General features: G+C 47.1%; 2 protein-coding genes across 2 annotated transcripts in view; one reads left to right on the top strand and one right to left on the bottom strand.

The window, feature by feature from the left end:
* IL10RB (interleukin 10 receptor subunit beta) overlaps positions 1–12,512 on the top strand; it is a 28,950-nt gene extending 16,438 nt beyond the window's left edge. The window contains exons 5-7 of the mRNA XM_049785791.1: positions 4,389–4,536; positions 9,722–9,879; positions 12,273–12,512. Of these exons, the coding sequence (XP_049641748.1) occupies positions 4,389–4,536; positions 9,722–9,879; positions 12,273–12,512 (546 nt within the window). The remainder of the gene's footprint in view (positions 1–4,388; positions 4,537–9,721; positions 9,880–12,272) is intronic.
* The window catches only part of LOC126026058 (interferon alpha/beta receptor 1-like), an 88,304-nt gene that overhangs the window by 39,118 nt on the left and 22,149 nt on the right, over positions 1–27,037 (bottom strand). The window contains exon 11 of the mRNA XM_049785775.1: positions 26,245–26,549. Within this exon, the coding sequence (XP_049641732.1) occupies positions 26,337–26,549 (213 nt within the window). The 3' untranslated portion in view covers positions 26,245–26,336. The remainder of the gene's footprint in view (positions 1–26,244; positions 26,550–27,037) is intronic.

Below are 27,037 nucleotides of genomic sequence, written 5' to 3'. Positions count from 1 at the left end.
CAGAGCCAGTGAGGGCCCAGGAGAGCTGGCTCTGTCTGCTCAATTGGCTTCCCTCCGGTTGGCCACTCACTGCTGCATCAGCCGCTCAGCCAAAAAATTAGTGTCCCAGGTCGTAGAAGCTTGGGATCTTTAGAAATGAAAGCCAGGAGTTTAGTTCTTTTGGTTTTGTTTGAGGTCATATTCGGCAGTGTTCAAGGCTTCCTCCTGGCTCTGTACTCAGGAATCACTCCTGGCAGTGCTCTGGACCATATGGGATGCCAGGGATCGAACCTGATTCAGTTGCTTGCAAGAAAAGTGACCTCACTGTACTCTCGCTTCAGCCCTAAGAGTTTGGTTCTTTTTTTTTCTTTGGGCCACACCGGTGGTGCTCAGGGGTTACTCCTGACTCTGTGTTCAGAAATTGCTTCTGGCAGGTTCAAGGTATACTAGGATTTGGTATGGTATGGAATGTCAGAAGTTGAGCCTAGGTTTGCCCCAGGTTGGTTGTGTGCCAGGCAAATGCCCTACCACTATATTATCACTCTGGCCCAAAAGTTTGGTTCTTATTACAGATTATATCATTTTATCCAGCTCCTCATGCCATCCAGGACTGTAGCCATGAGATCAATAGCCCCAAATGCCAAAGGAAATAACCAGTGGGGCTGGAACTGGTGGGGTGGAGCACATGCATGAGGTATAAGTTCAATTGCTGGACACCCCCATTAAAAAAAAAAGAAAGGGATTAGTATAGGATTTGGAACAATAGCACACAGTGGGTAAGGCATTTATTTGCCTTGCATGTAACTGGCCTGAATTCAATCCCCAGCATCCCATATAGTTTCCCAAGTACTGCCAGGAGTGATTCCTGAGTGCAGAGCCAAGAGTCACCCCTAAAGATTGGTAGGTGTGGCCCCAAAAACAGGAAGAAAAAGAACCCAAGAAATAGGTCAGCGAGTGGAACATGTGCTTTTGCATGGTTCCTCTAGCTCCAAGTCAGAAGTAGCCCCAAATCACTGCCCAAAAATGAACAAAACAAAAACAAAAAAAAGAAAAAGGAACAAGGAGTCATTAGTAAAGTATAGAGTCAGCAGTCCTGTGAATTCCCATTCCTGCACCAGTGCCAACATCCCAGGCTTCCTAGAACCAGAACTGGAACCGTGCTGGAAACACAGCTGTTTTTTTCTCAGGGCTCTTTGCGCTGATATCTTATATTCAGATTAGACCAGTGTGACTTGGGGTTCACAGCTTCCCACGTTCCACCTCCCCCATTTCCCAGGTACCCCTGTGTGGAAGGGGACTGTCTCAGAGCCTTCAGAGTAGGATCCACATAGTGGGCAAATGTGATTCTAACTTAGAAACAAAATCATTTGGGGTTTTTGTTTTTGAGGGGAGGGAAACGTTAAAAAAGAAAAAGGATGATGTAACTGGGCACCTAAATCAGTGTTTTTGTCCAGGTCCCTATGATATGCCAACAGAGTCTTTGATAAAAATCTTACAAATGGGGGGTCCACAGTACGAGATGAGGTTCTGACTACTAGGAGGGAGGCAGAGGGGCCCAAGAGGAAACAGGAAGTCAACAAAGTTGGAAGGAGGCTACGCTTAGAAAGAAGTGATAGCACAGAGGAAGGGTATTTGCCTTACACAAGGTTGACCTGGGTTTGATCCCTGGCATCTTATAGGGTCCAGGCACCTCCAGAAGTGATTCATGAGCACAAAGTTAGGAGTAATCCCTGAGCCCCACCGGATGTGGCCCATAGGAACAAAAAGTAAAGAAAAAGTAAAAGAAAGAAGCTAGGAAACACCACCTGAACTGTAGAAGTTGCACTTCGTCTGGCCTTTCACTAAAAGACAGATGGTCACTCACACTGTGTGCATTTTTTTAAATTAAGGTATGGGGGCCAGAGCAATAGCATAGCAATATGCCATTTGTTTTGCATGCAGCCAAACACAGGGCAGAGCTGGGTTTGATTACTGGTTTGATTCATATTGTTTCCCCAAGCCTGCCAGGAGTGATTTCTGAGCACAGACCCAGGAATAACCCCTTAGTACTACTAGGTTGCCCCCCCCCCCCATAAGGTATCACTCTGGTGTAACATGGTATTGATATTAGTATTCTGCCACCCTTCTGCTGGTGGAAAGTCCAAGTTCATTGGGAAGGGGGGATACTGTGGGGTATGCTCTGGGCTGCCCCATCCACAGTCTTGCTCTTTCTAACTTCTTCATGTGTGCAACTCTGTTTCTAGAAAGCAGACATAATACTTGGGGTTTGTTTGGTTTCAGTCATATATTTTGGCTTTTGGACCACACCAGGCCTTATTCTTGGCGATGCTCAGGGATCACTCCTGGCTTAGGGGACCATGGAAGTGTTGGGATTGAACTGGGGCTCACACACGTTCCAATCCTTTGAGCCAGGTTGCTTTCCCAGACGTCCCCTCCATCAGGACCCCAGTCACAGTGTGTTGGACTTCAAATTTCCCTGTATCACTCAGGAGTTATGATCCATTCACTAAGGTCCCAGCCTTCAATGGATTGGCCTGGTTTCACAGACTAGTTTTTGGGGTCTAGTTTGAATTAGAGGACTTCTTTTGAGTCCTCTTGAGGATAGTGGATGCATGGGCAGCAAAATATGAAGAAAATATAAGAGCAAACACAAATGTGTGTGGAGAACAGCATTCTAACTTTAATTTTCCAGCTAGGAGTTTTATAAGGAGTGACTGCTAGTCACAGGTATGAGGAGAATGTTTACAATTATAAAACAGAGCTTAACAATAAAACGATACATCAAGCTATGGGTGTAAGCAGTAAGAGTTCTGAGTTACAAAGGAGAAGGTTAAGTTTTATAACTCAAAGTAGTTCCTGGCAAGATAGCCTCAGATGTAAAATAAGGGATTAGTGAGAAGTAAAAAAAAAAAATTAGGAATTCGTATCTTACTGGGATAGGCTCTATTATTTTAGAGGTCAGGTGAAAGAAAGAGTTAAATCCACAATTCTCAATTTCTCAAATTCTCAATTTCTGGGAAAAGTCAATAGCCCAAAATCTGCATTCTGGTCAAGCCCTTGCATCTCAGAAGCTGACGCTGCAAGGGAACTTTGAAGAGAGAGAGAAAAAAATATTGTCTTTGATTTGATGCTAAAACTTATCCAGGTAAAGGGGTTTTAATCAAGGCTATATTTTGCTTGTGAATATCAGCAGAAGGGAGAATTAATTTTAACCCAAATAATATGAAGGGAATATAATGTCAGTACTATCACATGAATCTCAGAAATATTTCCAGTGTAAAATCTTCCACAGCAGGTCTTCTGGTTAAATATTTCTTGGGGTGAACAAAATTAGCCATCCACACTTTAGCGGGTCTTCTTTTTTGTCCCCTATGGAGATACCTATCCATGGTCCGACAGCCTGGCAGTGCTGGGTCTTGACATACCCTGTGTGGTTCTGGGGATCAAGCCAGGACTCTGTCCACTATACTATTTCTCCACTCTTCTATTAAAACTAAAATCGGAGCCAGAGTGATATCACAGCAGGTAGGGTGTCTTCCTTGCGTGAAGCCGACCCAGGTTCAATTCTAATACCTTATATGGTACCCTGAGCCTACCAGGATTGACTTCTGAGCACAGAGCCTGGAGTATTGAGCACTGCCAGATGTGGCCCAAAAACAAAAAACCACTTAACTAAAATTGGGCCACCTGTGCAATGTCCAAGAACCTGGGTCACTCCTAAGACTCTGCACTTTGGTTCATGGAGGTGCTGGGAGCCCACCAGGCCTTGTACAATTCTCTAGGGGCTGTGCCTCGTGGGATGGAAACCAGGATCTCACGTGTACTGGGCGTGAGCCCACTTTAGAGGGACTTCTAGGCCTAATGTGTCCTCTTCATCCCTCCCTCCATCCATCCTTTTCTCTTCTATCCCTCTCTCTCCTTTCCTTTCCTTCCCTCTTCTCTCTCCCTCTGTCTTCCTCCCCTTCTCTCTGCTGTCTAGTACTCCCACCTCTCCCTTCCCCACCTCTGCCTCCTGTCTCTCTTTTTGATCTTTTGGGGTCACACCAGCAGTTCTCAGGGGCTACTCCTGGCTGCCCTTTGAAGGACCACGCAGTGCAAGGTCAGATGTTTACACCACCTGTCCCTGCCCCACCCCTAATGTGGGATATTTAGAAAAGGAAGCTGGGTGCTTTGCACATGTTTAAACAAAAGAATTGGAGAAACATACCACTGCCTAGTGCCATGACCCTTGTCTTGGACCCCAGTGGATCCCAGTGGACCCTGAGGGTGGGGGCACAGCCCCTGCCATGGCTCCAAAGGAGCCTACACTTCCCGCTATGAACAAGAGGGATGGAAAGAGTTGGTGTGTGTGTGTGTGTGTGTGTGTGTGTTGGGGTGGGGTACAGCCTCATCTTTCCTTTCCCGCCTAGTCTCTCATCACCTGCCAGTATGACTCAGAAGTTCTGAAGAATCTGGATCCCAGGTCCACTTACTGTCTGCGGGCCCGAGTGTTTCTTCCCTATTCCAACAAAACCGGGGCATGGAGCGAGCCCATCTGCCAGCAGACCAAGGAGGATGGTGAGTCCTGCACAATCCCCCACCCTACTCCCTGCCTTACTGGCCTATCCTGAGAACCAGGAGAAATCCCATCTTAACAATCTTCCTACATATGTAAAAGTGCCTAGCAGCACCCAGCAGTCTTTCTGGAGGGCCATTAGCTTTGGCTTACTGTTTGTTTGGGTGGGGGCACACCTGGCAGTATTCAGGGGTTACTCCTGGCTCTGTGCTCAGGAATTGCTTCTGGCAGATTTGGGGGACCATATGGGATGCCAGGGATTGAACCTGGGTAGGCCATGTGCAAGGCAAACATGCTCTCTGCTGTCATCAGCCCCTCATTGTTTTTGTTGCTTTGTTTTAGTTTGGGGGCCTCACTCAGCAGTGCTGAGTTACTGCTGACTCTAAACTTAGGGATAGCACCTGGTGGTACTCAGGCATCCTATGGGATGCCGGGATTCCAATCCAGGTCTGCCACATGCAAGGCTAGAATCCTACTCTTTGTACTGTCTCTCTGCTCACTATTTCTTTTAGTTTGTTTTTGGTGATGCTCAGGGGTTACTCCTGGCTCTACTCTTAGGAATCACTCCTGGCAATGCTCAGGGGACCATATGGGATGCTGAGGATGAAACCAGGGTTGGCCACATACAAGGCAAGCACCTTACCTACTGTACTATTGCTCCAGTCCCACGCTCACTTATTCTTTTTGTTTGTTTTTTGTTTTTGGGTCACATCTGGCACTGCTCAGGGGTTTCTCCTGGCTCTACGCTTAAAAATTGCTCCTGGCAGGCTCCGGGGGCCATATGGGATGCTGGGATTCGAATCACCATCCTTCTGCATGCAAGGCAAACACCTTGCCTCCATACTACTTCTCTGGCCCCAACTGCACTGATTCTTAAAATAAAATAGCAAGAGGGTTGGAGAGATAGTCCAAGGGTTAAGGCACTGGCCTTGCATGCAGCCAACCCTAGTTTCATACGACCCTATCCGTATTTCCAACTCTGGTGAACAGGTCTGAAGCAGGGTTACCACACAAAATAATCCAGACCAGGCTAAGGGTTAAATACTTGTAGTCTGGCAATCTTCTACCTCATATCAAGTACAGAGTCCACCCCAGCCTGGGTGGATCAGTAAGTACAGATAGCTCAGGCTATCCTGATGCAGGTTTACATGTAAGACTATCTCAGTTTTGGGGTAAAACCAAGTTGTAAACAGATACAAAGAAACCAGGGATGAACTTTGTTTTGGATAAAAAAAAAAAGGTATAATCTAACATTGTCTCACCAGCCCTGCCAGGAATGAGCACTGAGCAGAGAGCCAGGAGTAAGCTCTGCACTGCCAGTGTGGCCCAAGTCCTCCTCCCAACAACATCAACAACAAAAAATAACCAGAGGAAGAAAGAGAGCATGAGTGACAGAAGCAGTCAGGTCAGACACTGCTTTGGAACATCTAGTTAAAGTAGTTAAAGTCGGGCCCTCAGTCCATGCCCACACACAGGTTTCCCTGGTATTTCAAGATGTTGGGGGCCTGGGTATATGGGTACATGCTGAACACATGCCCCCCCCCACACACACACACACGCTTCAAAGCACTGGGATACCACCTGCCTACAAAGTAAGAAAGGAGCAAAATGAAGGTGATGAGAGGCACCGACAGCTCAACCGGAGCATGAATCACCACACAAGGCAAACCTCTCTACATGTGCCACCATACATCTGTTCATGCTGGGGATCAGACCCAGGGCCTCTTTCGTGCCTGTGAGGGGTGGAGCCTCCAGCCAAGCCACACTGGTTTCAAACATCTCCTAGAAGAAAGAAAGGCACATCCAAGCACCTTGTACACCATGGGCCTTGGATCCATGTGCAACAGCAGAGTTGCCCTAGCTGGGCCAGAGTGCACCCTGTGAAAATGAGGCATAGTCCACCAACTGCTTTCAACCCAGAGGGTCTGAACAGTTCGAGCAGCCATGGAGGAGGCAGGTGCTAGAGGCAGCCTCGATTTGGGGGGGTGAGGTTGGGGGTGGATTTCCAAGAAGTGCTCCTGGGATCATTCCCAGTGTTGTTGGCTGGGTCCAGGGCAAGTGGTGCCTGAAATTGGACTTCGGGTCCCAGTGTGTATTCCAGGAAGCACCCCAGCCCTGCCACCCCACCCCTACCCCCACACTGAGTGGGGGGGGACCAGGTATGCGAAGTGAAAATGGACATTTTTACTGCAAATAGATCTATTACTAATATTATTATATTATTACTGATATTATTATTATTATTATTAACCAGTGATGGTTCCCAGAGATTACTTCTGGCTCTGCACTGAGGGATCACTCCTAGCAGTGTTTGGAAGACCATATGGGAAGCTGGGGATTGAACCCTTGTCTACTGTGTGCAAGACAAGCGCCATCTCTCTGCTGTACTATCTCTCCAGTTCCACAAATAACCCTTTTATTGTTTGTTTTGTTTTGTTGGGCCACACCCAGATATGCTCAAGGGTTACTCCTGGCTCTGCTTTCAGGAATCACTCCTGGCAGGCTTGGGACTATACAGATGCCAAGGGTGAACTCAACTCAGCTGTGTGCAAGGCAAGCGCCCTCCCCACTATCTATCGCTCTAGCTCCAACAAGGAGACCTTTAAGAGGGCTTGCTCTGTGAAAGGATTGGTCTTCTGACCTCTCCCAACCTCAAATGCTTCAGAACATTTTGACCTGAAAGAAGGGCCGCTGGCACTGGGCATGAAGGTCAGGTGGTCCGGAAGCCTGGACCAAAGGTCTATTGCTGACCTGGGGTAGGATGGGAACAGTACTATAAATGATGGGGGCAGTGACATCTAGGAGCTCAGACATAAACAAAGTCAGAATACGGAAATAGGCCGATTGTTCTTTTTTTTTTTTTTTTTTTTTTTTTTTTTTTTTTTTTTTGGCCTACACCCATCAGTGCTCTGGTGTTACTCCTACTCTGTACTCAGTAATTACTCCTGGTTGGGGCCAGAGTGGTAGCATGGTGCTGGGCATTTGCTTTGCATGCAGCTGACCCAGGGTGGATCCGGGTTCGATCTCTGTTATCTCATATGGTCCCCCAAGCCAGGAGTGATTTCTGAGTGCAGAGCCAGGAGTAATCCCTGAGCATTGCTGGGTGTGGCTCAAAAAACAAACCAAAAAAAAAAAAAAGGAAGTACTCCTGATGGAACCATATGATATGGTATGCCGGGGAGTCAAAACCCACTTGGCTGCATGCAAGGTAGTGCCTTCCCCATTGTACTATTGTTCCAGCCCTTTCATTTTCTTTTGTTTGGGGGTTATCGCTAGAGGTGCACAGAGCTGACTTCTGGCTCTGTGCTCAGGTTCACTCCTGGCAGTGGTGCTCAGAGGGAACCTTGTGGGAAACCAGGCTGGCCATCTGCAATGCCCTGCCCGCTGTACTATTGCCCCTTTCCTCAGGCTGAGTCTTTTTGTTTGTTTGGTTGGTTTTGGGGTCATCACTCAGTGGTTACTGCTGGCTCTGAGCTCACGAATCAGTCCTGGCAGGTTCTGGGACCTTAAAGGATTGTGGGAATTGAACCCCTTAGGACACATTCAAGGCAAATGCCCTCCCTCCAGTGCTTTCCCTCTAGGCCCTGAAGCTGTGCTTTTTATAGGTAGGAGAAGGGCTAGGAAGAGCTTTGAATCCAGGAAGCAGATGCTGTTGCGAAAAGTGGGTGAGAGGATTGGTCATAGGCCAGCTAGGCAGCTGCTGTGTTTGACTCTTTGGCAAACAGAGCACCTAGGAAGTGGAGGCCTCTGCTCCACGATGATTCCACTCCACAGGAAAGACTGCCAGGTTCCGTGGGGTAGAGTGAGTGGGTGGGTGGGGACACTCCTGGTTTGTCCAGAGGGCAGATGAATGGAAAAAGAAAGGAAATGGTTTTGGGCCCAGCAAAGGAATGTCCAGAACCATCAGAAGAGGCAGCAAGTGATTTTGGCAGGGCCTGGAAGCCACTGCCAGAAACTGCTTCCTCGTATGGTTGGAACTTCTGAGCAGTTGGTTTGGCTGCAGGAGTTGGCCTTAGCCGAGAGCTGGAGCTGGTCTCAGTCCTAAACCCTAAGGTGGTGGTAGGGTTTCCCTATGGCTCAGAGAACCAGGCCACTTCTCTACTTCCAATGACAAACAAGCTTAGCCCAAGCCAGTGACCCCCCCCACTCCACCCCGCCCCACCTCGTCACTTGCAAGCCAAGAAAGTGGGTCAGATTTCTTGCTGATTATTCCTTCTATGCCAATAATGCCAGAAACCAAATTTGGAAGAAAATAGACCAAAGTCTCTAATTACAGAAACCTGACTGACAACCATGATTGAGAACTATTACTGGGACCATGAAGAAAGACTTTAGACTACTTAGTATGCCTGGAGCCTATAGTTGGTCTTATGATAACTATAAGGACGCTTCATGAGTAGGGAACCCTGTTTTTAGACCAATGATTTTTTTTCTTTCTACTTTTTCCAATGTTTGCTGAGCCTATGCAAAAAAAAAAAAAAACTGACACACACATTTTTTTACTTTTGTTTTCTTTTTATTTTTTTATATTTATTTATTTATTTGGTTTTGGGGGCACACCTGGCATTGCTCAGTAGCTTTTCTTAGCTCTGCACTCAAGAATGTCTCCTGGTGGTGCTCAGGGATTTATTCTTGAATCTGCAAGCAGGAATTAATGCTGGAAGTGCTCAGGGGTTACTCCTGACTCTGCACTAAAGATTTAGTCCTGTCTTTCTCAGGAATTACTTCTAGCTCTGTACTAGGAAATATTCCTGGCGAAGCTCAGGAATCGCTCCTGGTAGGCTCCAGAGACCAAATGGTTTGCCGGGGATAGAGCTTGGGTCAGCCACATGCTAAGGCAAATGCCTTCCTCACTGTTCCATGGCTCCAACTCCCAATGCTTCTTTGATAACCAGGCCCCACCTCAAAAGGTCATGGACCCACCATTTTGACATCCCTGCAAGCCATGAGTGGACAGTTTTTCAGGGGTTGGGTGGTGACGAGGACCCTTAAACTCCCATCTCAGGCTTCGTGTGTGTGTGTGTGTGTGTGTGTGTGTGTGTGTGTGTGTGTGTGTGTGTGTGTGTGTGTTAAACTCCCATCTCAGGCTTCGTGTGTGTGTGTGTGTGTGTGTGTGTGTGTGTGTGTGTGTGTGTGTGTGTGTGTGTGTGTATCAAACACACCCACCGCCTGCCTCTGTCTCTGCAGACACGATCTCCTTCTGGGTCATCGCCCTGGTGGTTATCGGGGCATCAGCGTGCATGGTGCTCCTGCTCCTAGGCTGCTTAGTGCTGCTCTGGTGCATTTACAAGAAGACCAAGTATGCCTTCGCCCCTGGGAATGTTCTGCCCCAGCATCTGAAGGAGGTGAGTGAGTGACTGACTCGAAGGCCCTTGCATACAGGAGTCTTTTTCCTAAATCAGGGTTTTCCTGAGAAGGACACAGGACTGGGTTACTGGGCCCCTTTCTTGTGTGTCTATTTCCAGAAGTTCTGCAGACCCAGGGGGTAGGGCACAAGCTTATCTAGGGCTCGTTTGGGGCTTCCTGCTTCCAGTCTGGATAGACAGAAGGCTGTTCCTTCTCCAGATGTTTTCATCCTCGTTGCAAGCTCTAGAGGGGTCAGGGAGCAAAAGAGATGTTCTGGAACAGGCAAGAAAGGGCAGCATTCCAAGTAAGGTGTTGGTAGAAGATTCTAGGATGATGACCCACAAGCAGCCAGAGGGAGGGGAAGAAGGGGAGGAGAAACAGCTGTGTTTTCAGTTTGGGAGTGTTGGAGGTAATGGAAATCATGGAGTGTGTTTATTTAGGAAATAGTTTTCAGGTTTAAAAAGGGGGAAGGTAAGGTACTTACCTTATACTTGGCCTACCTGGATTCAATCTCCAGCATCCCATGTTTCCTCCAAGCACCGCCAGGCATGATTCCTGAGTAAGCTTTGAGCATGGTTAGGTATGGCCCAAGAAAAAAGAAAAAGAAAGAAACAAAGACATACCTGAGTGGAAATGGTGGAAGGCAGGATGGCATAGGGCTGAGGGGACACACCTAGTTCAAAGCCCAGCACCGTATGGAGCCCCCACCCCAGCTGTATGAGAACCACCCAGAATCAGTGTTGGGGTGCTGTAGATCTGTGATTCAGGGCTGGCTCACTTGGTCTGGGGTAAAAGGTATCTGAGTCTTACCTGGTGAAACTTCACCCCAGTCTGGCTCAGTTAGTGGGTCTGACCCTGTGGCTCCAGCTTCTCTGTCACTTGTTCCTCTGTGGGGAACATGCTGCCCCCTGCCCACTCTTTTCCCTGAGCCAGGGGAGGCCCAGGTGAGCTGCCTCCCCACAGTACCCCTAAAACTTCCTTGAATCTGCACACAGTGTGTGTCCCCCAGTCTGGGGGCTCAAGTGCCCTTCTCTGATCTCGCCTCTGGTGCTACACACACATACTCACATTCACACAAACATATACAGGCACCCACATACATTTATACTTGTTGTATTATTAATTATAAAGTCCTTGATGGTGGTAGGTGAATGATGAGGCCTTTCTCAGCCTGCTCGGTGCCTGCAGCATCTTTGGCCTGGTGGGTCTGTAGGTATCTGGGTGACGGTGTGGAAATGGTTCACAGGCAGTCAGTAGAAGTCAGGAGACATCCAGCTTTATTTAGGCCCTAACCGGCATGTGCATATCTCACATGGCTTCGAAGCTCAGCAGCCTCTTTCCTGCTCCTGCATCTATCCTGTCTCCCATCTCTCCATGCTGTATCTTCCTTGCTTAGCCTTCTCTTCTCTCCCCTTGAGGTAACCCCTTTGTTACCAACCACAGACCCCTCCCATTCAGGTAAGATAGAAGGAAGTTGGGTAAGGGGTTACATATACTCACAAACATTCATCTATATTCACACAAACATGCATACACATAAACATTCATCTGAAATCTCCTAGCAAGAGCAATGCAGGTTTATGGTTTATGGTTCTATGTTACGATCCATTCACTCCCTTCCTTGGCCACTTTCCTGCAAATAAGACTTCCCTGGGTATAGTCCTCGTCCCGTCTGGCTCTTTTCACCATCATCTGGATTCCTTTGTGGCCTGGCACAGTTCAGAGCCTCCTCACCCTCTTCGGCTATGAAATAGGCCTTGGCTCAGGTACCACTGGATCTCTCTACATCAGGCATGTACTAAGAAAGGCCTTGTCATCATCACACAGGCTCAGTGCACTGTATGTTCCAAGTGAAATGAGCCTGATTCGCCACGTGCTGGATTCTTCTCTAGCTCAACCTTTGACCAGTTGTTACCCTTCCCACCTGCTTCCTTCATACTACTAGTTGGCTCCTGATTTTTGTGTCAGGAGCATACCAGCCTCCCCACTAATGCAGTTCAGTTTGGAATATCCCAGGGGGTGTAAGAAGCCTGGTGGGCACTTGGTTGAAAAACACAGACCTAGCCCCTTGGGGCAACCAAAAAACCAAACAATACAGAGCTGAATGTAGCTGCATCTGTGGTGGATGTTGGTGGTGGTTCTTGTCTTTGGTTCTTGTCACTCTTACTATTTGTTACATGGGGGTAACAAGAGACACCCTGTGTCTGGTTGTTCAGGTTCCACTCCCCTATTCCCAGATGTGGGAGTGGGTCAATTTTGTGTCTAAGGTTTTGAAAGCATCTGCCCCATCCCTCCATCCTTCCAGAAACACCCCATCCTCCCTGCATGCCCAGAAAACAAAGGGAATGAGAACTTGGGGTGATTATCTCTGCCCTTTTGTTTCCTCCCACAGTTTCTGGGCTACCCTCCTCATAGCCCTCTCGGGTTCTTCACCTTCCCACCCTCGGATGAGAATGAAGTTTTTGACAAACTGAGTGTGGTGACTCCCAACACGGGGCCACTGCTCCCCAATGGACAGAGCTCCCCAGGACCATTCTCAGAGGGCAACACCCAGGCTGATGGAAGTGGTGACTCTCTGCTCACAGGCACCCTGGAGCTGGATCAGACACAGATGAGGGTCGAGACCATCTGAGCTGACCCCCCCACGACCCACCACTCACCTGGATCTAGAACTTGTCTGTCCTTATGTATCGGACAGACAAAATATCAAATACCAAAATGCCACAGTGTAAAGATTCAGCTGGGCAGAAATAGCCTGTCCCCGAAGCTTGCAACTGTCTACAGGCCTTGACAAAAGAAAATACTTGACCCTGTGGGTCTAACTTTTTAGGGGGGACATTACTCCTGGTTCTGCTTTCAGGAATCACTCTTGCCAGGCTCAGGAGACTGTATGGGATGCCAAGGATTGAACCTGGGTAAGCTGCATGCAAGGCAAGAGCCCTCCCCATTGTGCTGTCTGTCCTTCCAGCCTCTGACTTTTTTTTTTATAGCCATTTTAGCACAAGGAATAATTTTTCATTGCAAGAAGCCAAGGTATGTAAAATGAGCCTCAAACTAAGATCCCTGCCAGATCCCATTGGACTTCTGAGAGATGACAGTGGGGGATAAGATGGCAGCTGCCACTGGGAACACAAGCTCGAGGACTCTCAGGGGTACCTGGCACAGATAGATTTTGTTTTGTTTTGTTTTGTTTTGTTTTAATATCTGCTGTTACCTGAGGCCCAGAGTCCTCTTCAAGCATGTCCTTGACTCACCCTGACTGGAGTTGGTGATGTCACAATAGTGATGATGTCAAGGCTGACAGGGACTCTTGGGGTACATGGGGGGCTGGTTCCCTCTGTCTATTCATTCCACAGCTTGGTGCCTGCTGCTGTCAGCCATGCTAAAAGCCTCCAGGAGCACTGGATGTGGAGTATGCAGGAGGTTTTGGTGTGATTTTTGTAACTTTCTAGCAAGTCGATCATGAGTTCAGAATTGGTTGTTCAAGACCACAAAGAAGAAAAATGTTTTAGTGTCTAGGGCCTGTGTCCACTGGGAAATTAGATTTAGGTCCTGTGGCCTCTGAAGAGCTTTTACATATATGACATGGGTCACAGGATTGGGGGGTTTTTGGTGTTTGTTTGGTCATAGTTTTAGGAGCTGTTTTTTTGTTGTTGTTGTTGTTGCTGCTGCTGTTTTGGTTTTGAAGCCACACCCAGGGGTGCTCAGGGCTGACTACTGGCTCTGTGTTCAGAGATCATACCTGGAAGGCTTTTGGGGAACCATATGGGGTGCCAGGGATGGAACCCAGTTCTGCTGCATGTAAGATAAGCTTCTTAGCCACCTTACCACATGTACTCTCTTGCTGGCCTGTTTTTTTTTTTTTCTTTTTCCTGTTTTGTTGCCACATCTAGCTGGGTTTATTCCCAGCTCTGTACTCAGGGATTACTCCATTTTTTTGTTTTAATTTTGGGGCCACACCCAGAGGTGCTCAGGGGCTGCTACTGGCTCTGTACTCAGAAGTTGCTCCTGGCAGACTTAGGGGACTACATGGGATACTGGGGATCAAACCCAGGTCCGTCCCAGGTCTGCCATATGCAAGGCAAACACCCTACTGCTGTATTATCACTCCAGCCCTCCATTTTGTTTTTAGTTTTTGAGCACCGGCAGTGCTCAGGGATAACTCCTGGTGGGACTTGAGATCATCTGGGATGCAAGGAATCAAACCTCAGTTTGCCCCATAAGGGCCCTATGTACTATTATCACTCCTGCCCATTAACCCCTATTTTAATTATTAGTTTTAGTTTTGGGGCCATACCCAGAGGTGCTCAGGGCTTATTTCTGGCTCTGTGCTTAGAAGTTATTCCTGGCAGGCTTGGGGGACCGTATGGGATGCCGAAAATCGAACTTGGGTTTGTACCACGTCAGCCGTGTGCAAGGCAAATGCCCTACTTGCTATACTATCACCCTGGCCGCCAGCCCCCCCTTTTTTTTTAAAGGAACTGAGGCCAAGATGGAAAGAAAAGGGTAATGAAGCAAAGTCCTTGCACTGTCACCCCAAATATGTCTTTGGCATAAAGGTCAGTTTTCCACAGCATTGCAGTTTGTATGAATTAGTCTAATCCAAGCGTGAGCCACTGGTGGTGCATGCCAGCATCAACGTGGATAGCATCTCCCTCCCTAACCCAGGAGGACATAGCGGTCATGATTAAGAACAGCCAAAACTTGCACCATTCCACCCACCTCTCATGTCTCTGGTCCTTTATTTTTTTGCTCACCTCCTAACTGTCCTCCTCTTCTTCCTAGTGTCTTCTCCCTCGTCCAAGCTATTTATGGTGTCTCCAGCCCTGCAGTGCATACACAGAACTTTTTGTTTCTCTTATTTTTGTATTTGATTTTGGGTAACATCTGACAGTACTTAGGGGTTACTCCTGGCTCTGCACTCAGGAATCACTCCTGGCAGGTTCAGAGGACCATATGGGATGCCAGGGATCGAACCCGGGCTAGCCACATGCAAACAAATGACCTCCCTGCTGTACAATCACTCCAGTCCCGAATACAGATTTTCTGGTTTCTCTAGTATTTGGTGTCTGTTTGATTAATAAATTTCTCTTTCCTTTCACTTTGATGCCTGTTTCATGATTTGTCTGAAGAACCCAGCAGGGTATGGGGAAATATCTTTGGTCACTGACCCTTGTTCTGGAGTTCTGGAACATCTGAACAGACCTGTATCCTAACATTCTTTTGTCCCTCTGACAACCACAAGTCCCTTTGTCCACCTCAGACATCACCACCCTGCAATGAGAACTTTTCTCCCTGTTTAGGACTTCAACAGGAGGCTGGCTGATTTCCCAGTCCCTTTGCAACAAGCAGTAGACAAAGTCCAGACTCTGGGCCTGGTATGGGCAGCATCCTAGAAGTCTCCGAGGTCCCACAGGACCTTTTGTCCTAGTGGTGTCCCCACTGAACCCCAGTGCCAACTGGCCACTATTCCCGCCATTATGTCCCTTTGGTTAGTACAAACTTTTTTATTTCCCAGTTTCCCTTATCACCGTAAAAATCTCATCTGCTCTTAGCAGTCAAGGAACAGTTTCTGGGATTTGCAGCTCAAATCTGTACTGTCTTCTAGGAGCAATTGGATTGAATATGGGTTTGTCCAGCTGGAAACAAAGCTGGCTCCATCAGGGCTGGCTGGATTACAAGAGTTTGGAGGCTCAGCAATGGGAGATCTTGAAAGGCTTCAGAGGCAGTAACCAAAGCCTTGAATGTGTGGCTAAGCTGAGGCTTAGGGAGAGAAATGCAAGGATGTCCCAGACCCCTTTCACCCTGCTGGGGAAGACCCATGTTGAGTTATGGGCTAGACTTGGAGCTCGAAATGGATCCTGAACTCAGGCCACACTGAGCATAGGCAGAACCTTGTTCCTGTCTGCTCCTGCCCTACTCACGCCACTCCCAACTCTACTGCCCATAAATGTGCTTAGTGCCGGAAGTAATCCTCCCACTAATATCTCAGCTTTTCTGCTTAACCTTCAGGGATGAAATCCACTCTCAAAGGGTTAGTAAGGGACATTTTTCTGATTTGCTCTGGAGTGTCAGGAAGTTTCCCCTTTAGACAGAATGTGGACAAGTAGATTGAAAGCATTGCCCAGTTAACTATTTTGCTCAAGAAGAGAGAGGCCCACAGTGTGGTCATGGAAATGCGGGGGAGGAAAATGTTGGAGGTTAGGATGGAAAATATTTCGTCTTTAAAGATGCCTCTAATTTCAGTGTCATGGAAAGATCCAGTCAAGTGATATGCTTAATAGCTTTTTGGTAACAGTATTGCAAACCATAGTGCCTAAAAGAAAAAGGAAAAAGGAAGTGTCTGCCCTAGAGGCAGGCAGGGAGGGTGGTTGAGAGGGAAACTGAGGACATTTATGGTATAAAGTGGACACTGGTGAAGAGGAGAGAGGAGATGGTGTTCTAACATTGTATGACATTGTATGACATCCGTGAACAACTTTGTAACTTTGAATTTCATGATGATTTAACTTTTTTTTAAGTGCATGGGTCAGAGACATAGGATAGTGAGTAAAGTACTCACCTTGGACATGGAGGCTGGTGTGGGTTCTATCCCCAACACCCTATATGGTCTCTCATTGGGTTGTTCCACCTCTGTTGTTCTATGAATGGAAATTTTCTGTTGGTGGAAATTGTTGCAACAACACCAGCGGTGTTTGGGATCTAACTTGTGGCCTTATGCTTGTGAGGTGGATGCTCAACCCCTGAACCATGACCCTTGGTTCTGGGACATTTTACCCACTTTTCTTTTTGCAGTTTTGGGAATGAAGACTCTGGACAAGAACTGGATGCTTGGGGTCAGAGAGACAGTACAGCGGTGAGGCGTTTGCCTTGCATGTGGCCGACCCGGGAGGAACCCGATTTGATTCCCAGCATGCCATATGGACACCCAGCCTGCTGGGGACGATTTCTGAGCACAGAGCCAGGAGTGACCCCTGAGCACCTCTGCGTATGGCCCAGAAACCAATCAATCAATCAATAAATCAAGTAAAAAAAATTAAAACTGAGTGCTGAAAAAACAGAAAGTGATAGGTATGATACCCCTTCACTAACAATATTATGAACCACGGTATCTAAAAGGGAAAGAGAGACAGACAGACAGATTGACTGACTAGATATAGACACACAGAGAAACACAAGGAGAAACTGGGGACATTGTTAGAGGGAAATGTGCCCTGGTAAAGGGATGGATGTTGGTATGCCTGACAATTTGTATGATTGAAACTCAGTCACAAACAACTTTGTAACTGTATATCTCATGGTGTTTCAATTCAAAATTTATTCATGAAAAACAATTTATTCTAGAACCACCAATACATCTCACCTTTGTTTTGTCTCTGTCAGCCTCCCAGTTTACCAGTTGTTCTTTTTCAAATCCTGATTATTTTCTTAGGAAAGTTTTACGCAGTCAGTATGTGTTAAGATACGCTCATACTTTGCATTCCTTTCCAGTATCTTTCCCCCAAGTCCTCTCTTTTCCCTTGAAATGGTTTCTCTGTATCACATGATCCCCTTCTGAAACACTGCTTTGTGTCTTCCACCACACACTAGACCTCATCACACAGCCCTTTCCCTGTCCCTCCTCAACCACTGATTTGGCTCTCATGACCTAAGAGTTTGTCTAGGACCATGTGTTTTGCATCTTTCTCTTGCACATAGGTGTGAAATCCTTTGTGATTTCACATCTCTCTTCATTTGGCTGATTTCACTTGATATCACCCCATCTCAAGGGAAAGCTCTTGTTTTCAAACAGAGGACATGTTTTTGGCAACAAGGCAGGGGCCCTTCTAGGAAGTTGTGCAGAGGCTTTGAAAAACACACACAAACAATGCAGCAAACCCTTCAACAGCTAGTGACCCTCCCCATATCCTGTGGGTTTTGCGATTTCTTTTTCTTTTTTTTTTTTTTTTTTTTTTGGTTTGCTTGTTTTTTTTGGGGGGGCCACACCCGTTTGACGCTCAGGGGTTACTCCTGGCTATGCACTCAGAAATCGCCCCTGGCTTGGGGGGACCATATGGGACGACAGGGGATTGAACCGCTGTCCGTCCTATGCTAGCGCTTGCAAGGCAGACACCTTACCTCTAGCGCCACCTTCCCAGCCCCTGGTTTTGCAATTTCAACTCTGAGCACAGCCCCCAAACAAACAAACAAAAAAAAAAAAAAAAAAGAAAACAACTAGCTAGCTTTACTAAGTTAGAATCCCGAGCCATCCATCCAATTCATCTATGGACAGTCTCCATATTCTTAGGATCTTCCTATAGTCTCTGTGTAAAATAGTTCCATCATACCAAAATGAGACTCCCCTGGCCCACTCCCTGTTTCTACTACCTACTCTTAACCCTAGGCAACCACGATTTCTATGATAAGAAACAGCGTGTTTTGGTTTTGGTTTTGGGTCACAATGGTGGCACTCAGGAGTTACTCCTGGCTCTCTGCTCAGAAATCGCTCCTGGTGAGCATGGGGGACCATATGGGATGCCAGGATTCAAACCACCATTGGTCCTGGGTCAACCACTTGCAAGGCGAACGCCCTACCACTATCTCTCTGGCCCTAGAAAGAGCATTTCATATTATTAGAAGGCTACATGTTTCCCTGGCTTCTTTTATTCCTGTTTCCACCGTCCTGCCAGGAGCCAGACATAAAATAAAGCAGGTAAAGCATGTGCCTGGAATGGCAGCCAAGCTCTATTGGATCTATTGGATTACACAGAGGATCCTGATTCCCCAGACTTCCATATTCCACAGCATCACTGAGTTCAGTCCTGGCACACTTCTGAGCTGGCCCAGATAATCCCTCGCATGGCAGAGTCTGAGCAGAACCACATCCCTGAGCCCTTGCATTAAATCATTGACCCAATTGACTGCAAATCACCTGAAAGAGTCTGTGAGTGTCCCGAGCACTGCCCAAGAGAGTCCTGACAGCCGTAGTGGTAAATAAGATTGGAACCCAATGAGGCATCTGCAAGAGTTAGTTGTCAGTGTGGTATGAAGACTGGTTTGGGCGACAGGCTCATCCTATTCCCCAAATTCTTTCTCTTCCTCCTTTCCCCTGAGAACCCCATATCCCAACCGTTTCCTTGGCTCTCCATGGTCTCATCTGCCTGCATATTTGGGGGAATACAGTTTGGGCCACAACCCAGCAGTGCTCAGGGATTATTCCTGGCTCTGTGCTCAGAAATTAATCCTGGCAGGCTCAGGGGACCATATGAGATGTTGGGGATTGAACCCAGATCAGCCCTACCTGCCGTGTTATCGCTCTGGCCCCAGACTAAGAAGTTTTAAGAAACAAGTAAGCCTGAGAAGGAAGACAGGAAATGAGTGGTGTAAGGGAGAGATACCATGTGATCTACTAGGCAGGAGGCCTCCTTAAGAAAATAGCATTTGAATAGGGGCCGGAGAGATAGCATGGAGGTAAGGCATTTGCCTTTCATGCAGAAGGTTGGTGGTTCGAATCCCGGCATCCCATATGGTCCCCTGAGCCTGCCAGGAGTGATTTCTGAGCATAGAGTCAGGAGTAACTCCTGAGCGCTGCCAGATGTGGACCCCCCCCAAAAAAAAAGAAAATAGCACTTGAATAAAAACCCAAATCAAGTCAGTGAACAAGACATGAGGATAAACGTGGGGAAAGTGTGTTCCAGTTAGAGCAGTCGGCATGTGCAAAGGCCCTGGGCAGAGATACTTCGTGCATCTGAGGACCAGCAAGGAGGTCAGTGTGGCTGGAAGAAAGAGAGCAGAGAGGGTGAAGTCAAAAGGAGTTGGGGTACCTCATAAATCACTAGGATTTGGGGTTTCTAAGTCCATAAAAGGACTCAGAGCCAAAGAGTAACGCTCCTTGATAAAGAGCTTGCCTTGCAAGTGTGCAGCTGTGAGTTCCATCCTGGGAGCCGCCATGTGCAGAAAGCATGTTCCTGGTAGCTCTGCTGTCATCAATCTCCACCAAGGGGTAGGATTCTCCGCTGTACCACCGCCAGACACGTGCAAGCACTGTCACAGATCGGGGGTGACTCCTTTTTTTTGTTTGTTTTTGAGGCCACACCGGCAGTGCAAGGGATTACTCCTGGCTCTGTGCTCAGAAATCTCTCCTGGCAGGCTCAGGGGACCATATAGGATGCCGAGATTGAGCTCAGGTCTATCCCGGGTGGGGTCTTCAACGTGCAAGGCAAATGCCCTACAGCTGCACTATCACTCTGGCTCCAACGTGGAGTTTGCTATTGTGTTTTGTTTTCTTTCTTTCTGGGGTCATGAGTGATGGTGGTCCATGCTTCAGGTGGTCACCACTAGGATTGGATTTGAAGCAGAGGGGGAGTCATTTGCACAAGCTCAGCCAGTAGGAGGCAGTAGAACCAGAGCTGGACTTGTTATGAGTTGGGCTCTGAAGCCTCGATTCCTGTAAGAAGATAGTTTGGTGCCTATTTGCAAAATTGAAGTTCAGTCACTTCAAGTGTATAAGATAGGCAGGAAAAAGTGCTTGTGAATCATTCATTCCAATGTTCTAGGAGAATGAAGTCTCATATTTCTTTCTTATGGCAGTTATGTTTTTTTGCCCTTTTTAAAGTTTTTATGTTCCACATACTACCAAAAAAAAAAAAAGAAAAGAAAAAGAAAAAAAAATCCTCTGCTTTAGAGGAAGTATAACTATTTCAAAATAAATTTGAGGAAGTGGGTTAATGGCCCAATGGCTTAATCAGCCGACAATGAATCAGAGAAATTTACTTTTCTTTGCTAATAATTATTTCAAAGCAAAGGAGTAACTCAAAGTGGACCACTTTGAGAAACTGAAAGGTCCATTTTTCAAAGTGGACCCCTTCCTTCCTTCATCTTTCCCTTCCTTCCTTCCTTCCTTCCTTCCTTCCTTCCTTCTTCCCTCCCTCCCTCCCTCCCTCCCTCCCTCCCTCCCTCCCCTCCCTCCCTCCCTCCCTCCCTCCCTCCCTTCCTTCCTTCCTTCCTTCCTTCCTTCCTTCCTTCCAAGGATTTACTCTCATTCCTGGCAGTTTCAGGGGACTACAGGGATGACTAAACCTGCGTCAGCTATGTACAAGGCAAATACCCTTCCTCCTGTACTATTGCTCCTTTCTGTTCCTCATCCTTCTTTGTTTTCAACTTTCCTTTCCTGAAAGGAAAAAGATCAACAGAACTAGGAGGACCCAGACTAGGTTCATAAAGACAGAAACTATACAAGATGTAGACATCAGTCATGATGGTTCAGTGACAAAAGGAAGCTTTAGGTGAAACCAGTTTGGTTTTAAAGGTAAATATGTAAGACAAATGCTTTACATAACAAAGTCCTTTCTCTTAAAAATAAAGTCAAACCAAAGCAAGAATCAGAGAGACAGCTCAAGAGACCAGAGCATTTGGTGGTGGTGGTGGTGGGGGTTATTGCTGGTGTGTGTGTGTGTGTGTGTGTGTGTGTGTGTGTGTGTGTGTGTGTGTGTGTTGGGACCACACCCTGCTATACTCAGGGCATGCTCCTGGCCCTATGCTCAGGTATCACCCCTGGCAATGCCCAGAAACCTTGTAGGGTGCTGGGGATTGAACTGTGGACCACTGTGTGCAAGGTAAGCACATTACCCCTATATTAGTTCTTTGGCCCTGTGAGGGTTTTTATCTAAAGGAAGAAGAAAATAACAAGATTCGGAAGGAGTGGACCTCAAAGAGGGACTGCCTTAAACTCTCTTTTTATGGCTTCACCCAGTTCCCCTTCCTGTTTCATTCCACTATCTCCCCAGATGCATGTATAGCCAGAATCTGAGATCCTGGCCAGATGCATGGGTTGCCATGGTAACTGTAAACTGTCATGACGCCAGGGACCGATTCTAATGCTCAAATTCCATTAAGAATCCCTGAAGAAGGGGCCGGGCGGTGGCGCTAAAGGTAAGGTGCCTGCCTTGCCTGTGCTAGCCTTGGACGGACCGCGGTTCGATCCCCCGGTGTCCTATATGGTCCCCCAAGCCAGGAGCAACTTCTGAGCACATAGCCAGGAGTAACCCCTGAGCGTTACTGGGTGTGGCCCAAAAAAAAAAAAAAAAAAAAAAGAATCCCTGAAGAAGCTTGAGTTCGCTCAGTGATCTTCAGGACTGATCCCACTTGCTCAGTCCTGTGGGTGTAAACAGAGGTAGATACCTTGTTGTCAGGAAATGAATTCACCTTTTTATGGAATGCCGGGGTGACAATCCAGGTTGGCTGCATACAAGGCAAATGCCCTCCCCACTGTACTATCTTTTCAGCTCCTGAATAGTATCTTTATAAAGGGCCCTAGTGTCCCATTAGCCAAAGAATGGGGGAGTGGGGACCAAGGAGCTCTGAGAAATAAAACGGGGTGCTTGCTTTGCACATAGCTCATGGGGTTCAATTCCCAACACCCCATATAGTTTTTTGTTTTGTTTTGTTTTTGTTTCTTGGCAGTGTTCAGGGGTCACTCCTGGCTCTATGCTCAGAAATCACTCCTGGCAAGCTCGGGGGACCATATGGGATGTCGGGATTCGAACCACTGTCCTTCTGCATGCAAGGCAAATGCCCTACTTCAATGCTATCTCTCAGGCCCTTCCCCCTCCCCGTATAGTTCTTTAAGCCCCTCCAGAAGTGATCCTTGAGCACAGAGCCAGAAGTAGACCCTGAGCACCAAGTGTGGCCCCCAAACTAGAAAAACAAAAAGATGGTGCATGGCTGCTGTTTAGGGGTGGGGCATGGGGCAGATCCAGTGGGAGTGATGGAGTTGGAAATGGAGGTGGGAGCGGAGCAGGCAGTTGCAGAAGACTTGCCCTGGAGTGAGGAAGGAAGAGGAACTTTTTAGTTTCTGATGGGACAAAGGGCAGCTTCTGGCATGTTCCCTGAAAAGAATCAGAGGCAGGAAAGGCGGTTGCATGTTCATTACTCTTGGGCTTGCCTTGCATACAGGACAGTGATTCGAATCCTGGCATCCCATATGGTCCCTGGAGCCTGCCAGGAGCAATTTCTGAGCAGATCCAGGAGTAACCCGAGTGTTGTTGGGTGTGGGCAAATCCTCCCGAATACTGCATGAGATTGAAGCTAAAAATAATGTGTGATACTCTCTATTCTCTTTGGAGACACCAATCTGACCAAACTTCAGGTATGCTGGCTTTTAGGCTGATATCACCAGGGCTTTTTGGAGTGAATGTAGGCTCCCACCCTCCTCTTCCTAGAAGCTGAAAACAATGAAAAGCCTCACTATCAGTGATAGTGCTTTGAAGTGCCTGAGAACTTCATTTGTTTGATGCTGTCATTCCTACAAGAACACACCAATTAACCAGAAGGGACAGCTAACAAGAACTTACTAACCCTTCTGACACTGTATTAATGACTTCACTGGAGATACAAGAATTTTCACAACTGTGCTTGTACTTTTTCTTTTTTCTTCCCTTTTTTAAACTTTGTTCTCTTTTCAAGATTTTTTCTTTCTATTCTATTTTTAGAATAACTTTTCTGACTTTTCTGGAAACAAATATATTATGGTCATATAATCATCACATCAAATAGGGCCCCTCAGAGGCAGGAAGGGCAGTTGCATGTTCATTACTTTGGGGCAGTGATTCAAATCCCGGCATCCCATATGGTCCTCTTGACCCTGCCAAGAACAATTTCTGAGCACAGAGCCAAGAGTAACCCCTGAGCACTGCCGGGTGTGGCCCCAAACCAAAATAAATAAATAAATAAATACATAAATAAATACATAAATAAAAATAAAGTCAGATCAGCTATGTGAAGATAAGCTCTTTGGGGCCACAGTGACAGCACCAGTGGTAGGGCGTTTGTTTTCCATGTGGCAACCTGGAATAAATCCAGGATCTATCCCCATATGGTTTGCCGAGACTGCCAGGGGCAATTTCTGAGCACAGAGCCAGGAGTAATCGTAGGAGTGAGCCAGGGTATGCCCCCCCCCCCCCGATAAACCCAAATAAAATTAAAAAGGTAAGTACCTTATCCCTATCTATATACTCTCTTTGGCCCCTACTTTTTTTTTTTTGGTTTTGGGGTCTTTTATAATTTTTAAATCTACCTTAAAATTATACACAACTTCTTAGAAAATCTTTTTTCTTTTTTTTTTTTTTTTTTTTTTTTGGTTTTTGGGTCACACCCAGCAGCGCTCAGGGGTTACTCCTGGCTCTATGCTCAGAAATCGCTCCTGGCAGGCTCAGGGGACCATATGGGATGCCGGGATTCGAACCACTGACCTTCTGCATGCTACGCAAATGCCTTACCTCCATGCTATCTCTCTGGCCCAGAAAATCTATTTAAATAGCAATTGTGAACCTCTCACTTAGTCACTATTCCAAGTGACAACTCCCATGTTCAATGGATAGTCCTTGGGGCCTGGAATGTGGCTCAGTGGTAGAGCACTTGCCTTCCATGTGTGAGCCTCCAGGTTTGATGTCTGGCCCTGAGGAACTCCCCCAGCACTGTCAGAGTGACCCCTAAACACCAAACCTGCAGGGGTCCCTGACCACCAATTGGATGTGGGAGCCTCTGCTCCCCAAATTTATATTACAGCTTTATGGAGCTCACTGCAGTGGAGGGGGAAATGTTGGGGACACTAAAATACTTGAAGAGGGAGATCTGTGAGACAAGTCTCAAGTCCAGATGGATACGGACTACTACTTCCACCATGGTGGAAATCATTGGTGCAAGAAGAGACATTTGTCAAAGAACACAGGTGCCTGAGAGCAGAGTAAGTGACAGGCAAATGCACCCTAGGGCTGTGCTCTCATGAATCTTTCATGGAGAGTGAGATGTGACAACACAACCGAGCTACATGTTATGGAACAGTGGTGGTGGTGGGACAACCGGACACCGGGACGCAGGGATAGGTGTCAGCCCCACCGTGACATCCAGCGAAGACAGTGGCAGCCACATTTCCACTGTCTAAATTCATCAAGTTGGAACTTGAGCAGCAGAAGCAAAAGGGTACTGGGTTCAGTTTATTGTGTAAAATTCACAGCAATAGGGATCAAAGTACAAAATACAAAAGCTACAAGAGGCATCTTGCATTGAGATGTTGAAAACACAACACATTTGTCTTTCCACTTCAAAACCCAGACAGAGCAGGAACCACTGCGGGAAACCTTTGAGCTGAGCCTTCACCCACCTGTGTCTTGCTTCTGTGCCCTACATTGAGGCACAAGGGTGAGGACAGAAAGCAAGTCCCAGCTCTCACCTTCTGTCCTTGGAGCAGATGGATGGCAGAGAAAACAAATCCACAAAGAAAGGAGGAGAGACAGGAGGAAGGGTAGCTGGATTTGGGGCTGCATGAGGCAAAGTTCTAAAGACTCTGTGGGGCCAGGGATTGAACCCAGGGCCTCTCACATTCTGAGCAAGTGTTTGACCACCGAGCCACATCCCTGGCTCATGTACTTAACTCTTCAGAATAACTTGAAGTCATTTGAAAGTTTTGGATTGTGGAAAGTTCTCGTTCGTTCTATCACTCCATGACTCCTAGTCCTAGTGGTGTCCCTGAGTGGGCACCTGGCCACAACCAGAAGCTGGGCTCACAGGTCTTTGTGAGCCTATAACACAGCCCTTGCTGCCTTGGGTCCCTCCCAGCCTTGCAGCTTAATTGCAGTCTTGCAGATAACTGCAGAAATTTGCAGAAAAAGAAACCTGAGATATTCGGCAAATGGTGGCCTGAACAGGTCAAAATATGTAAAGTAGAGGCCGGAAAGATAGCATGGAGGTAGGGCATTTGCCTTGCATGCAGAAGGTCGGTGGTTCGAATCCAAGCATTCTATATGGTCCCTTAGCCTGCCAGGAGCGATTTCTGAGCATAGAGCCAGGAGTAACCCCTGAGTGCTGCCGTGTGTGATCCAAAAACAAAAAAAAATGTAAGTAAAAAAGATAAATGTTGAAAAGTGAGAGAAAAATGAAGGAGAGAGAAAAGATTCAAAGAGAAATTGAGAAAAAGAGATTTATTATATAGAGAAAAAGGAGACACAGAAAAGAAGGTAGAAAACTGCTCGGAATTCCTGTCATTTTGGGTAAGTGCCTGCCTGTATTTTCTTTTTTTTTTTGGTTTTTGGGCCACACCCAGCGGTGCTCAGGGGTTACTCCTAGCTGTCTGCTCAGAAATAGTTTCTGGCAGGCACGGGGGACCATATGGGACACTGGGATTCGAACCAATCACCTTTGGTCCTGGATCGGCTGCTTGCAAGGCAAACGCCGCTGTGCTATCTCTCCGGGCCCAACCTGCCTGTATTTTCAAACTGGGCCTCTGAAGCTATTTTTCCTCCCTGACAAGCAGAGCTTGCTGAGAGGGGCAAGAACTCACACCCCTGGTTTCTCTCCACCCCCTTTTTCGAGATGGCACCTGGTCCCACCGGGGAGGTTCTCCTTCCTGTTCACCACCTCATTTTCCTCTTCGTCAGACTCATTTCTGCAGTCTTTAGACTCCACCTCTGCCCACTGTTTCTCATTCCTGATCACTGGCTTTGTTTTCCTCTTCGTTAGAATAATTCCCGGAATCTTCACTCGTCTGGGAACTGTACTGTTTATGACTTTCCTCAACTATAGGAATGTCTTCTGTTACAGTAACAGTGTTTGTGTTTTCAATGATACAACATCTTTCGGTCTGTTCCTCCGAAGTGACGAAGAGTAGATTCGTTAAAGATTTTCTGGAGAAATCCTAATTTGCAAAAAGGAAACAAAAAATAGGTTAGTTAAAATAACAACTAGAGGCTGGGGAGATAGAACAGCAGGGAATGTGTTTGCCTTGTACACAGCTGACCCAAGTTCTATCCCCTTCACCCCATATGGTTCCCTGAGCACTGCCAGGAGTGATCTCTGAGCACAGAGCCAGGAGTAACTCCTGAGCACTGTTGGGTGTGGCCCCCAAACAAAACAATGAAATGAACCACAATTCATTTTCTAGTTCTAATAGCTTTAGCTTTTGTCGAATGGGTAGAAAAACTATCCTTTGGCATACATTTTGTTATATATGCAGAAATCACCTCAGATGCCTGTCCTAAGACTGGGATAAAGCTATTTGGAGGGTTCACACCTAGGGATCTTCTAGGGAAGGACAAGAAAAGCACCTAAAAGGGGAGGGGAGCTCTGCTAACAGTAGGGAACAGGAGAATTTGAAGAGGAGGGGAGGCAAACTCAGCAGCAGTG

This window comes from Suncus etruscus, chromosome 13 (genome assembly GCF_024139225.1).
Source record: "Suncus etruscus isolate mSunEtr1 chromosome 13, mSunEtr1.pri.cur, whole genome shotgun sequence".
In the NCBI taxonomy this organism is placed as follows: Eukaryota; Metazoa; Chordata; class Mammalia; order Eulipotyphla; family Soricidae; genus Suncus; species Suncus etruscus.
This window is presented reverse-complemented; position numbering and strand designations above follow the sequence as displayed.